The sequence below is a fragment of the Sinocyclocheilus grahami genome, unplaced genomic scaffold, assembly GCF_001515645.1.
Source record: "Sinocyclocheilus grahami isolate Dianchi unplaced genomic scaffold, SAMN03320097.WGS_v1.1 scaffold1493.1, whole genome shotgun sequence".
In the NCBI taxonomy this organism is placed as follows: domain Eukaryota; kingdom Metazoa; phylum Chordata; class Actinopteri; order Cypriniformes; family Cyprinidae; genus Sinocyclocheilus; species Sinocyclocheilus grahami.
In genome coordinates, this window is record NW_015506672.1 from 122,529 (window position 1) to 137,997 (window position 15,469).

A 15,469-nucleotide genomic window follows, 5' to 3' on the forward strand; every position below is an offset into this window, starting at 1 on the left:
TGAAATGAGCAAACCTGTAAAATAACAGAGAACAAACATAGCGAAGCAGTCCTCAGATGTTATGTTATTTACAGCAATAATCCATCATTAACAGCATTTCTAACCAACACGGTTGAGACTAGCTAGTTTGTTTCTCCAACGCTGAACCGTACTATGGTGGTTAATTAGCAAGTTACATCTTTGTATGGGAAACACACCTCAGATCTCTTATTTCTTGGAAGTAAGCTTGTCTTTTACTTTGTGCTTAAATTGAGTAAATCAGGTGTTAAACTGGTTCTGATGGGGTTAAACAATTCAAAATACATGAATGTAATTTTTTTCACAAAGGTTTTCATATGGTACTGTGTATATATATATATATATATATATAATGGGACTGATAATTGTACGCATATATAATGTATTACACAGGCATACAATCCATCTGTAAGCATAACCTACCTATTAAACATGAACCTCAAACCTCTGAAAGATTAGTTCAAATAATCAATATTAGATAAGCTAATTTAATCACATCAAATCTTCTTATTTCAATAGTTGTTATTTTCAGTTATTATTAAAAAAACACGTTTTTTTACCTCTACACCTACACAACTCTTACAGAACAGAGAGTTATTGTTCTTTCCAATAGCTTTGCTTTTAAAAGAGGCATTAGTTACATGAAGTCTCCCTGACAGGCCATCGCAATCCAGATGCGATCAGTTGCATGCGTTGGCAGCCTCCTCTCCGCGTAAAGATCAACTGGGAAATATAGCCCTGTGTGAAGTCTTTCCAAGCATAACAAGAGAGCTGCTCCAAACTGAACCGTGTGCAGGACTGCACCACATGTGGCTCTTGCCGGATTTCCAACCGCACTCAGAACCATCACCACACCAGTCATTCGTTTCTTCTACATTATGCTGAATAGACTGACATGTGCAACCCCTGCATACTCTCTTGTCACTTGTCCGTTGTGAAAGTACAAGCTCACATTACCAGACCAAGACAGACAGCTCTATTGTCTTCATTTCCTGATTCAGAATAAAGTCATGTTGATCAGAATAAAGACATGCAAGTCAGAGAATGATCAGAAATCTCTCTTTATCCCTATATTAGATTTTTGTCTAATTTTACATTTTGTATACAACATTATATTGACACAATGTTTTAATAAATGTTGCATTTAGATCTACACCACTTTTACATTTATTATGACCTTTTGCTCGAAAGGTTTTTTCAATCAGAAAGCATTTTGTTAAGTATGTTGCATTATATTTTTCACAGGCCAGAGACTCAAAGTGAACAGACCCCTTTCAGCACCTTCAGTGCAATGGACAGCGACTTCCTGTCCTTTAGTCTGAGCTTACTGAAGCCAGTGATGATGGGTCCACTAATTATTATTACAAAAATATAATATTTTTAGAATCCATAAAAGCAAAACTGTATGGTATTGGTTTTATTGTGAACGATTAATCCATGCATGTAACATTTTTTTGACCTCATAATTTTTTATAAAAATGTCATAACATGTCACTTCTAGTGACATGACAGACTTTTCTCTGGTGATGTATGCCGGATATCTCTAGTCATTTAGTCTGCTTAAACTCCGCTCCTTTCTTACAATTGACTGCAGGCTTGCATTTAGATCTGCCTCCATCCAATCAATATCCGATGTATAGGACCAAGTCTCTGCCCTGCCTTTTTCAAATAGCCTTTTTACTCAGATGCCCATCACTATAGGGAAGAAATGATCAAAATAGAAAATTAAAATCTAATGTACAAGTATATGATTGCCCTGAAATAAAAACTCATCTCGAGTCTTTTTCTGTCTCTTTGTCTCTCAGGGTTCAATGGGTATGGATGGTAAACCTGTAAGTACAACATCATTGAGTTGTAAGTACAACTCCAGACATCTGTAGGGATGTATATGTATTGCTGCACAGTAACACACTGCTCATTAAGCTGTAAAAAAATGAAATAATAATGATAATTTCTCTCTTCTTATAGGGACCTCCGGGTCTAAACGGCAGTCAGGTAGGTTTTTTCATAATTTCATTCTGAAAGCGACAATTTGTGTGTTGTGTAATTCTATCATGGACTCATAGGCCAGTTTGTAATACATGTTAGACTTCTAACAAAGCCATAACAGCAACATCTGGTACAAACCAGACCATCTCCTGGTTTGTACAGCACAGGTAAACTTCAGTCTATCACCTCATTCACAAGAGTGTAATGCTGGAAAGTAGTGTTTAGATTTAATTCCTCAGGTTACTCCAGGGGAGTAGTTAAAAAGCATAGTTGTGGAGAAAATTGGCACTAAGTTACAATTTACGCACTACTAAATATTAAACTTAGCTAAATGTAACCCTACGCTATTAAATAATAATTTACGAAAGCCGCATTAAAGATTTCAATTTTCATTATAAAGTTTGTTAGTATTTATTACTCCTTATTATCTTATCTTAGTTACAGTTTCTGAATATGAATTACATATTTAAATGCACATATTATTGTATTTCACGAATATGTATTAAATAGATATCATTTATTACCATAAAAAATAACAAGAAAAGCTGAAATGCACAGCCTTTTCTTTATGCAAATTTGAAGGCTGCTCATTGGATCAATAAAGGTAAACATCATATTTTGCGACTACATATTGCAGAGGTCTTGTGACTTACTAAGGTTTTGCCTTAAGAACAAATGGTACAATCAAAATTAAATGGAAACTCCACCCAAAAATGAAAATTCTGTCATCATTCCAAACCAGTATGTCATACTTTGAAGAACTCTGGAAACCAAACAACCATGGAACCCATTGACTTCATATGTATAAAAAAATGTCATACAGTTTTGGAGCAGCATCATACGATGGCATTTTAGTGCCACGTAAAATAAAAAAAGTAAATGTAAGATTACGAGATTAAAGCCATAATATTTTGAGAATAAAGTCATAGCCATATGAGATTAAATAAGTAATAATTTGAGAATAAAGTTTTAGCAATATGAGATTAAAGACATAATATTTTGAGAATAAAGGCATAGCATTATGATATTAAAGTCGTAGTATGAGAATAAAGTAAAAAAACAAAGTTGTAGCAATACGAGATTAAAGTCATTCTATTTTGAGAATTAAGTCATTGCAAGGGCAGTATATTGCGAGAATAACGTTAATCAATGTGTAAATTCCACCACCTACATCTGTGGGGTCCAACCTTTCATTCTTCACATGTATTTAATTAAAAACAACAACAAAACGTTCTAAAGGTCAAAGTGGGCTCTAACTCGTTAACTTATATTGTTGTCTTTTCTGAGACTATTCACAAGCTGTTTTCAGATCCATTCATTATTTGTAGCATGCCAGCCACCCAGTAACCGCAATAAGCTTTGTGCTTTTTTGCTTTTAATATAACACAGCTCAGCTTTCAAATTCTGTCAGTTTTATTGTATTTAATTTGTTAAATACAAATTACAAATGTGTTTTCCTCTTTATTACAAGTTATAGCACGATATAAGCGAGAAGGAACATTAGAAGGCATGAAAAAAACGTAAAGTATAATTTAATGAAACGAATGTCACATTGTAATTGGAAAAATTATAGATTCACATGCCACTTAAACCACATTAAAGAGTGTGAAAAACATATTATCGTAAGACATATTGTTATTTCGCTATACTTTGTTTTAGACTAAAAGTACCAAAAGCACAAAGCTTATTGATATTATTGGGTAGCTGGCCCACTACAAATAATGAATGCATTTGAAGATATGAAATATTATTTCCAAGCATACTGTCCCTGTGAGTATATGACACATGGTATGATTTCTAGTAGGGGGTGTAACGGTACACAAATATGACGGTTCGGTACGTACCTCGGTTTTAACGTCACGGTTCGGTATGATTTCGGTACAGCAGGGGGGAAAACTTTTTTTTAAATGGTTTACTGAACAAGTTGCTCTTTCTTTAAATACATTCAGTTATAGTTTAAATGTTCTTAGTGATAAAAATCGACCTCAGCTTATGCTTAAAACTATAGGGAGCCCTTTTACATTATAAGGTTACAATTAGGCCTAACAACTTAACCCAAACTTAAATTTAACTTGCTGAGGTAAATGAAATGCTACATGACATTTTATTTCCATGCTGTATTGTTGATGTCTTTCCGTGGTTGAAACACTGATTGAGCAATTACATGAGGCATGAGATGTTTAGTCATGTTTATTCACGTTAAAGCTAGTAGTACAGAGGAAGGAATGATCGCGTTCACTCGCGCTCCGCTCTGCAGAAATCTGCGGGGCGTCACGGCTCAGACACGGGAACCGGAGCTGATCGCGGCCGCTCTAGTCAGTGCTTGTGTTGGGATTATACCAGCACGTTTCTGAACCTTCCTAGAAGCGGCTCTCCAAGGCGTTTATACAGCAATCTGTCATGCCACATCAAAGACTGTCAAAATGTCATTTATTATTTGAATTTCCGGAGAAAACAAAAACACTGTATTCGTTCGGTTCACATGCGTACTAAACCGAAAGACCCGTACCGAAAAGGTTCGGTACAAATTCGTGTACCGTTACACCCCTAATTTCTAGGGCTGAGTAAAAAATATTGATATCTCGATATTAATCGATTCTCATTTTTACGGAAAGATATCGGTTCTTAAATCCTAAGAATCAATTAGTCTAGCCTGTTTTCAGTTAATGGACGAAACATTGAAGGGCACTTCCCATCCAATATATCGCAATAAGCATTGTGCTTTGGTACTTTTAATATGAAACAAAGTCTTAGATTTCAAATTCCGTCCATTGTATTGCAGTATTCAAACAATAAATGCCATTTTGGCTGTGTTTAATGTGGAGTGACAGATCGCTGTAGCGCCTCAGTTCAACAGTCCATTAGCGCACATGTCCTCCACAATAATACCAGTTTCAGCACAAAATAAACATGACTAAACATCCGAAGGCAAGTTAAAAGAAAGAGTACAACTTAACAATCCGTATCCTGTCTTGTGTAATCGCTCAATCAGTGTTTGCTCCCGAAAAATATCCATAAATTCATTAGCCAGATAGAAAAATAAACTGTAGAGAGGGGCATTTTGCTAAATATATGCACCATAGCACCATATCATTATAAATTTTACTGTTCATCAATGTTTTATTATTTTTTTTATAAATCCATCAAGTTTTTATGACAGCCACCATTAAGTTTAAATTAAAAAAACGAATTGAAGTAGAAATATTATTATGTAATTAACTTTATTATTTTAAAAAACACTTTATTAACTGTAATGAATAAATCAGTCAATTTTAACCTTCAATAATATAGTAATGTAGTACCAACTGACTCTCATGTATATTTTACAGCATTAGTTGAGAGATTTTTTTTTTCCCTTGAGAAAATTTGGCATGTACTGTACCTGATATATATCCAAAATAATCAACATTGAATCGAATCGGAAGCTTATGAATGAGAATCGAATCGAATCGAATCGTGAAATTTGTGTCAAAACCCAGCCCTAATGATTTCTATAATCCTACATATATTCAAATCAGTTGCCAGGAATTTCTCCCAGTGCTCCCATTCCGGGCCATTTGTATGTGCAATATAGGCTATACTCTCAAAATATTATAGCTTTAATCTCGTAATTGTTGCAACTTAATTCTCGTAATTTTGAATTTATTCTTAAAATATTTTGACTTTATTCTCGAAATTTTTTAATTTTATTCTTGTATTGTTATGACTTTATTCTCAAAATATTAAGACTTTATTCTCGTAATCTTGTTATTTTTTTTATTTACGTGGCACTAAAACACTGTTGTAACATGAAAGTAAGTATATGATGAGAGAATTTTAATTTTGGGGTAAATGTTTTTTTGTTTTTTTTCCCCCTTTAAGTACAGTTTACTAGCAGTTACTTAGAACCCAATTCTGCACCTTACTTCCCAAATTAAGTAAAAATGGTCTTATACCCATATATGTGTTTACATGGGGGAGGCCTGCAGGGCCTCAGTGACACTGTGTGTGAGAAATGAAGTGGTTGATGCCCCTTTTAAAACACAAACTCCATCTGTGTGTTGGAATGAGTATCATCTTATGTAGCTTCTCCATCACAATCAAAGCATCAGAGGATACAATCAAGTGATTTGTCCACTGCCGTCATTGTTGGGTCCAACAATAACACCCTCAAATCTATTAAATCCCCAATCCATTAAAAAATATAAACAGTGACAAAGACTCTTCCAAAATTCTTGCTGTACCTTTTTGTAACTACACACAACTCCATGTTTTGATCTCAAATCAACATTAACAGCACTTGGGACAAGACTCTCATGTTTAACATATTTTGAAAAATACCACAATACCACTGCACTGCTTTCTATGATGAAGCTCACACTTATGAAACAGCACACAAAATGACAGCGTTTGAAGAACTGTAGTGAACACTACACCACAGAGAACGATGGAACTCTGATAATCAGAATGTGTCTTGTTGTTTTTGCGGTCTTCAGCGAAGTTTCCTACACGGACCACTGAGCAGAATAAAACCAGAATAATATCATCCATTCCCTCAAACCAGCTGTCCACTCATGAAACAAGAGCTCTTGTTCAAAATTATATGTAGGGATCTTTGCTGTCATCAGGAATGGGATGTCATAACATTGTTTTATCTTTACTTTTCTATATCTTTCTTTTCATAGTTTGTGATATACTGGTTTTCAGTATAGATTCAGATTCAGATTCAACCACTAAAACATCTGCCAGTCATTTCTGAAGGTGTAAGAGGTGTGACTTGTGGTTTGCAATGGAAATAGCTTGCGTTGTTAAGAACAATTTTTAATCTGTCGTTTTTAATCTTTCTCATATTTTGCCAGGGAATGCCGGGACCAAAAGGAGAGAAGGTATATTCACCCCACATTACATTACAGCATGATAAATGTGCAATTTATGGAGCCATCAAGGCATAACAATGATAGTTTTGCTCTAATTGAAGCATGTCGAGCTTGTTACTTCATGAGATTTGCTTTCTCCACAGGGTGAGCAGGGAGACATGGGTCCCAGGGTGAGTGTCACAAACATCTAATATCATACTCAATCTCTACAGAAGTCTTTTTGCCCTGATCTGAGGATGCCGCTTGACCTGGAAGTCAATTAAAGCCATTTCCTTCCAGATGGGATTGAGCAATTACATGAGGCATGAGATGTTTAGTCATGTTTATTCACGTTAAAGCTAGTAGTACAGAGGAAGGAATGATCGCGTTCACTCGCGCTCCGCTCTGCAGAAATCTGCGGGGCGTCACGGCTCAGACACGGGAACCGGAGCTGATCGCGGCCGCTCTAGTCAGTGCTTGTGTTGGGATTATACCAGCACGTTTCTGAACCTTCCTAGAAGCGGCTCTCCAAGGCGTTTATACAGCAATCTGTCATGCCACATCAAAGACTGTCAAAATGTCATTTATTATTTGAATTTCCGGAGAAAACAAAAACACTGTATTCGTTCGGTTCACATGCGTACTAAACCGAAAGACCCGTACCGAAAAGGTTCGGTACAAATTCGTGTACCGTTACACCCCTAATTTCTAGGGCTGAGTAAAAAATATTGATATCTCGATATTAATCGATTCTCATTTTTACGGAAAGATATCGGTTCTTAAATCCTAAGAATCAATTAGTCTAGCCTGTTTTCAGTTAATGGACGAAACATTGAAGGGCACTTCCCATCCAATATATCGCAATAAGCATTGTGCTTTGGTACTTTTAATATGAAACAAAGTCTTAGATTTCAAATTCCGTCCATTGTATTGCAGTATTCAAACAATAAATGCCATTTTGGCTGTGTTTAATGTGGAGTGACAGATCGCTGTAGCGCCTCAGTTCAACAGTCCATTAGCGCACATGTCCTCCACATTAATACCAGTTTCAGCACAAAATAAACATGACTAAACATCCGAAGGCAAGTTAAAAGAAAGAGTACAACTTAACAATCCGTATCCTGTCTTGTGTAATCGCTCAATCAGTGTTTCCTCCGCGCAAAGACGTCAATATAACGGCTTGTAAACAATATGTCACACAATTTCACATTTACCTCCGAAAAATATATTCGTGACCATAAATTCATTAGCCAGATAGAAAAATAAACTGTAGAGAGGGGCATTTTGCTAAATATATGCACCATATAACATATTCATTATAAATTTTACTGTTCATCAATGTTTTATTATTTTTTTTATAAATCCATCAAGTTTTTATGACAGCCACCATTAAGTTTAAATTAAAAAAACGAATTGAAGTAGAAATATTATTATGTAATTAACTTTATTATTTTAAAAAACACTTTATTAACTGTAATGAATAAATCAGTCAATTTTAACCTTCAATAATATAGTAATGTAGTACCAACTGACTCTCATGTATATTTTACAGCATTAGTTGAGAGATTTTTTTTTTCCCTTGAGAAAATTTGGCATGTACTGTACCTGATATATATCCAAAATAATCAACATTGAATCGAATCGGAAGCTTATGAATGAGAATCGAATCGAATCGAATCGTGAAATTTGTGTCAAAACCCAGCCCTAATGATTTCTATAATCCTACATATATTCAAATCAGTTGCCAGGAATTTCTCCCAGTGCTCCCATTCCGGGCCATTTGTATGTGCAATATAGGCTATACTCTCAAAATATTATAGCTTTAATCTCGTAATTGTTGCAACTTAATTCTCGTAATTTTGAATTTATTCTTAAAATATTTTGACTTTATTCTCGAAATTTTTTAATTTTATTCTTGTATTGTTATGACTTTATTCTCAAAATATTAAGACTTTATTCTCGTAATCTTGTTATTTTTTTTATTTACGTGGCACTAAAACACTGTTGTAACATGAAAGTAAGTATATGATGAGAGAATTTTAATTTTGGGGTAAATGTTTTTTTGTTTTTTTTCCCCCTTTAAGTACAGTTTACTAGCAGTTACTTAGAACCCAATTCTGCACCTTACTTCCCAAATTAAGTAAAAATGGTCTTATACCCATATATGTGTTTACATGGGGGAGGCCTGCAGGGCCTCAGTGACACTGTGTGTGAGAAATGAAGTGGTTGATGCCCCTTTTAAAACACAAACTCCATCTGTGTGTTGGAATGAGTATCATCTTATGTAGCTTCTCCATCACAATCAAAGCATCAGAGGATACAATCAAGTGATTTGTCCACTGCCGTCATTGTTGGGTCCAACAATAACACCCTCAAATCTATTAAATCCCCAATCCATTAAAAAATATAAACAGTGACAAAGACTCTTCCAAAATTCTTGCTGTACCTTTTTGTAACTACACACAACTCCATGTTTTGATCTCAAATCAACATTAACAGCACTTGGGACAAGACTCTCATGTTTAACATATTTTGAAAAATACCACAATACCACTGCACTGCTTTCTATGATGAAGCTCACACTTATGAAACAGCACACAAAATGACAGCGTTTGAAGAACTGTAGTGAACACTACACCACAGAGAACGATGGAACTCTGATAATCAGAATGTGTCTTGTTGTTTTTGCGGTCTTCAGCGAAGTTTCCTACACGGACCACTGAGCAGAATAAAACCAGAATAATATCATCCATTCCCTCAAACCAGCTGTCCACTCATGAAACAAGAGCTCTTGTTCAAAATTATATGTAGGGATCTTTGCTGTCATCAGGAATGGGATGTCATAACATTGTTTTATCTTTACTTTTCTATATCTTTCTTTTCATAGTTTGTGATATACTGGTTTTCAGTATAGATTCAGATTCAGATTCAACCACTAAAACATCTGCCAGTCATTTCTGAAGGTGTAAGAGGTGTGACTTGTGGTTTGCAATGGAAATAGCTTGCGTTGTTAAGAACAATTTTTAATCTGTCGTTTTTAATCTTTCTCATATTTTGCCAGGGAATGCCGGGACCAAAAGGAGAGAAGGTATATTCACCCCACATTACATTACAGCATGATAAATGTGCAATTTATGGAGCCATCAAGGCATAACAATGATAGTTTTGCTCTAATTGAAGCATGTCGAGCTTGTTACTTCATGAGATTTGCTTTCTCCACAGGGTGAGCAGGGAGACATGGGTCCCAGGGTGAGTGTCACAAACATCTAATATCATACTCAATCTCTACAGAAGTCTTTTTGCCCTGATCTGAGGATGCCGCTTGACCTGGAAGTCAATTAAAGCCATTTCCTTCCAGATGGCAGGGCTTGGCTGCTAGCAGTTTTACATTACGGTGTTGATAGAAGTCAAATCTGTTAAAACTAATTCAAATTACAACCTCAATGTGGTATCCATCACTGTACCCCTGCCTCCACCAAGCCTGTTTTCTTCTCATCCATGGGGAAAAACTGTGAGCCTTGACAAATCAGGAATTTGCTAGTGAAGATTGCACCACTTTTCTATCTATATCTACTTGAACTATCATTTAAATCATTTGGCTCCCTATGCTTCTTTTCCACCATACCTCATGACCATTCAGTACAATTAGAAACACGTGCTTTGGCTGCTCTCTTTCTTAATGTTAAGAACATGTGTTTTATGCGCTACACTGTTTTTACTTTACGGCATCAGTCTGACTGTAGAAAAATGAACCAAATCATTGAGAGTGGTGACATGAGCAGTCAGGAAAAGGAAAACAGCCTCTCCCATGGGCTGTGTTCCTCTTTTTGTGTGGATGTAAGAGCCAAATTAGCGCTGTTTCAACTGCAGTTAGCAGGAGTATGACCCCTTGGAATCCATTAAAGGTCTCATGGGACAAGGACCCCTTGACCTGGAAGTCGATTAAAACCATGTTTCCTTCCAGATGGCGAGACTTGGGTTTGTAGTGCAGGTGGATATTTGACCTTACGCTTACTCCTGACTTGTGACTTTTGCCCTTTGCCCAGACACAGAAGAAGCAGATCAGACTCACAAAGTAGTCTTTGTGGCATCTGAGGCAGGCGAGAAGAATGTTCTGCAAAGTTGTATGCAGGGTTGTGTGCTATACAGAACTGAATTGAGAATGCTGTTTAAATTCCAGTTTGGTTCCTGAATTTGAATTTATGTAGCAAACAGGACGCAGAATTGCAATTCATATTTTACTGTGATATAATAAAATTACAATGAATTGAAATTCAAAGAAATTCACATATCTTTAAATTAGAAAAGCAAAGTTTGTCCAGAGGAACTTTGCATGTTGACTTGACAAAGCCTTGTTTAAATTTCTGGAGAAATTTTTTTGAAGTTTGAAGGTTTGTAGGCTTTAGAGATAGATAGATCATAGAGATCACATTGTGGATACTTAACACCCAGAATACCTCTAAAAGCCATCTAGCAACCACCCAGAACACCAAAGCAACAAACTAAAAATGGCATGGCAATATCTTGGGAATCATTATGATCAAGTTAGCATCATGGTGGCAAGCTGTGCATGGGCAAGCACCCGTTTTCTGCTGACGAGGTAGAAATGTAGTTTAGGCATGCTGCTGTTGTTCACTACGGCATTTCAGTAGAGTTCCTGCAGAGTACGTTTTTGAGCACAAACACAAAAAAGGCCCTTGACAATATGTAAATAAGTAAAATCATGAAAAAGTTGCTCCTGGGAAAAAGTAGCCTTTCTTTGTGAATCCGTTGCAGACCTATCTAACCACAACTCTAAACATAAACCTCATCGGCATGTGCGCCCATTGAAAGTTAATCATATCAAGAAGGTGTATTTGGGCTTGGTTTCTTAAAACAGAAGAATAGCCAGAATAACTCTCACAGGATTAAATTTCAAGTTGACGCTCAGTTCTGCACAGAAGTACAATATAAGATGTCATCACCCTCCATTATATGTATCGTAACAGTGTCATTCTCCGAATCATCTCCTCTTTCTCTCTTATGTAATTTCTTGCCTCCGTTTTCTTCTATATGACCTTTGACCTCCCAGGGACCACCGGCCTACGCTGCTTCTGCAGGCCTGCTCAGTAATCAGATTCTCACGGTTAAGGTTTGTCCTTCCTAGCCTATCATCCCTTGTCCATGTTCACAAACATCTGTGCCTTCATACCTTACTTTATTTCACTTAGTTTTTTCCACTTCTTTGTTCCCACAACCCTTTAAGCTTAGGGAAGATGGTGCAGGCTGAATATCTGTTTCTCCAGCTGTGATTACTGGCATCCCTGCTTTCTTTCTTATTCACTCTGTCCATCTTTCTCATTATCTTTCCTCTGCTGTCAGATGGTCTTCCCTCGCTATGAGCATGGCTTTCTCTCTGCTACAGCTGACCACCACACTTTTCACAGGCGCCTTCTAAAGGTAGATCTGGACTTGTGCATGCCTTGCTGCTTTCTTTCCATTTCTTGTGTGTCCTTGGCCTCAATTAGCTAATCTGGCAGTTTACAATGTTGTGTTGCATGCCTGTTTTGAATTTCAAAGCGAGGATAATTGTTGTGTTTATTGACAAAAGAGACGAAAACATGTTTGAAAGACCACAGCAAATAATCAAGCCAAAAAAAACGTTTTATCTTAGTATGTTTATTGAGAATAATTTTTTACAGCCATTTCTTCATAGATAGCTGCTCCTTGAAGCTTTGGCCCCAGAAGTATTTTAGCATTTGCCACAACCAAACTTACAGTTTCAGTGCTTAAATTTAAATTATACGGAATGAATATGAAACATGGTAAGTATATCAAATACTTGTTCTCTCTCTGTCTTTAGGGTGATCAAGGTCAGGCTGGGCCCCCAGGACCTCCAGGAACACCTGGTCCCAGAGGGCCTCCAGGAAACACAGGCAGAGATGGGCCGCAGGGCCACCCAGGAGAACCAGTGAGACGCTCTCTTTCTATCTCACATGGTCTCGTGTGCCTGTGTCTGTACTGAGCTCACTCATTCTACAGCTGTTGTGACTCATATATGAGTCACACTGTGCTGAAGACTCTTCTCAGAAGACCAGGTGCAGCTTCTCACTGAGCTGAACCCTGTGTTCAGCTCAATGTTGGGTTCAGACATACTGCATTTGCTTCTACATTTGCGTTCTTGACAGATGCTCCCATATCACAGTGACTTGGTTTTAAAAATCCATAGACTGTTTAAGACAGGTAGCTGTAGAATACATTACAAGTGTATTGAATAGGGTTTTAGTGCATTTCTTTGTGGTTGCTGTTGTGTTCTTGGTGATTTCTAGGGTGAAAAGCCTGTGAAACACCAAGTCAACAATCAGCTGTCAGCTAATGCTGACCCCATTTTTGCATGTGTTCTGCACTGCTAGCACTAGTAGGACCACCATCAGCATCTCTTCAGCTGTTTGAGCATGATGAATTGGTGAGACCGACCACTCTGATTGGCTGTGCAGCTTAGCAAACCTAAAAGAAACCCAACAACCTAATGTGACGAAAACAAGCAAACAACATAGACACACACAAGGCTCTTCTAATTTTACATCATCTTATCTGAGCATTTCAGCACTGAAATGTTTTCATAATGGCATGGCTATCTCATTCTTTGCTGTCAGCTTGGTGTGTCACAGCCTTAACCCAAGTACAAAGAGCTCACCCCCAAGTTTTTTTTATATTACCCAGTCAAGGTAAACCTCCTTAAAATCCTCAACTTTGAATAGGCTTGCTTTAACAATATAGATTTATAGTTGTTTCATCTTCCATCACCTCAAAAATCATAAGATGCATTATTAATGCATTATATAATAGTCTGAGGTGGGATACTTAGTGAATGAACTTGCAGCTCCAGAGTATGTAACTATGATGGTTTATGCATTTGTAGTAAATTCCCAATGTTTTCCTTAGCCAGTTTATCCCACCATCTAAACCAAACAAAGAATGGCGCAATGATGAAGGGCAAAAAATCTCACCCTGCTCTCTCCCTCATATTGGGAGCAGATGTTCTGGGGTCAAGGAGCTCAAAGGCCATTTCCTGTTATTGTATACCAAATTGTGTTTATATATGCCTAAGTGAAACCACCTTATTAAGCCTGATGGCGTGCCTTTGTCTTTCTCAGAAGTGCTGTGGAACATGACAAACAGACACGAGATTGCGGCACACATCAGGACAGTAGATGTTTCTGTTGAGTGTCTGCAGGAATACACAAAGATGTAAAAATTATTTGATTTTAGTCGAGTGTTATGCAATATTTCTTCAATATCGAATCCGTAGATGGCTTGAATACATCCTTGGATGCTTACAGGACGTCTGCCAGAACATTCTGAAATAGATGTTTAAAAGGCCATTGTGTGGTTGTTTACTGTTGTTTTGGTGTATTCTAAAGTTATACTCCCATTAGCTGAATAACCTCATCTGTGTTAAGAGAACCCATGTGTTACAGAGGAGGCTCCCGTACCACCTCCTCCGCACCACCAGAGGGAACTGTCCCCAGAGTATTAGCGATCTTCCATCCGGACTCCATTTCCCATCATCCCTCTTACCTGGGCCTGATTACACAATCATACCTGCATCTCATTTACACACACACACACACACATATAAGCCACACCATTTCACGAACTCCTTGCAAAGTTCTGATTTGCCCCGGCTGTCATTTCCGAGTGTTATACCTGTGTTTTGTTTTCTGTGCTTTGATCTTGGACTGTTTCCTGTTTCTCTGATTGTTATCTGCCTGCCCCGACTTGGATTGTTTCACCCGGACTCTGTTCACTAGCTGCCTGCCCCGGTCTCTCGCCTGGTTCACGATTCTGCCTCTGCCTTGTCTCTACTGTTCTGCCTTGCCGGTATTTGACCCTGTATTGTCTGACTATTCTTAATAAACTGCAAATGGATCCAAACCCTTCTGGTGTGTCGCAACAGAAGACTTCGCCGAACAGCGATCCAGCAGCGCTCCTACAATTATCAACAGAACTCTCTGCTCAGGCCTCACAGCTCGCCATGCATCAACACCAGTTAAATCGTCTCACCACATTGACTGAGGAGCTCGTCAAGGCACTGCAAGGCATCAGCATATCACCCCCCGGAGCCGTGTCTAATCCGCCATCTGTCCTCAGTAACCCACAGCCTGCTCAGACACCTCCAGTCAGCCCACGACTTGCTTTTCCTGAGAAATTCGATGGAGAACCCGCCAAATGCAAGGGCTTCCTACTTCAGTGCTCGCTCTTCGTCAACCAACAGCCCTCGCTTTACCCCACAGATTCTAGCCGCATTGATTTCGCCTGCTCACTACTCACCGGGAGAGCATTGGATTGGGCCACCGCTGTCTGGAGGATGGACGGTTCAGCATTCCCCACCTTCGAGGCATTCCTTTGAGATTTCCGCGAGGTTTTCGAACACCCAGCTGAGGGGAGAAGCGCGGGTGACCAATTGTTAACCCTTTCTCAGGGAAGAAAGCCAGCAGCTGATCCTCCGCACTCTCGCGGCTCAGACTGTGTGGGTGGAGGACACACTAAAGCTCTTGTTCCAGAGAGGATTGAATTCAGAGTTACAGTCAGAACTGGCCTGCCGGGATGAGGGAAGAAACCTGGGTGAGTTCAATGATCTTACT

General features: G+C 38.0%; 1 protein-coding gene across 4 annotated transcripts in view; it reads left to right on the forward strand.

The window, feature by feature from the left end:
• The window catches only part of LOC107570695 (collagen alpha-1(XXIII) chain-like), a 128,111-nt gene that overhangs the window by 86,817 nt on the left and 25,825 nt on the right, over positions 1–15,469 (forward strand). For 2 of the 4 annotated variants that reach the window (XR_001607070.1, XM_016256952.1), the window contains exons 6-11: positions 1,824–1,850; positions 1,987–2,013; positions 6,846–6,872; positions 7,007–7,033; positions 11,914–11,973; positions 12,685–12,792. Coding sequence is in view for 3 of the 4 variants with exons in the window: in XM_016256952.1 (XP_016112438.1) it covers positions 1,824–1,850; positions 1,987–2,013; positions 6,846–6,872; positions 7,007–7,033; positions 11,914–11,973; positions 12,685–12,792 (276 nt within the window). In the remaining variant the exon portion in view is untranslated. Of the gene's footprint in view, positions 1–1,823; positions 1,851–1,986; positions 2,014–6,845; positions 6,873–7,006; positions 7,034–10,064; positions 10,092–11,913; positions 11,974–12,684; positions 12,793–15,469 lie in introns of all 4 variants that reach the window. The other 2 variants (XM_016256953.1, XM_016256954.1) reach the window with 2 other exon arrangements.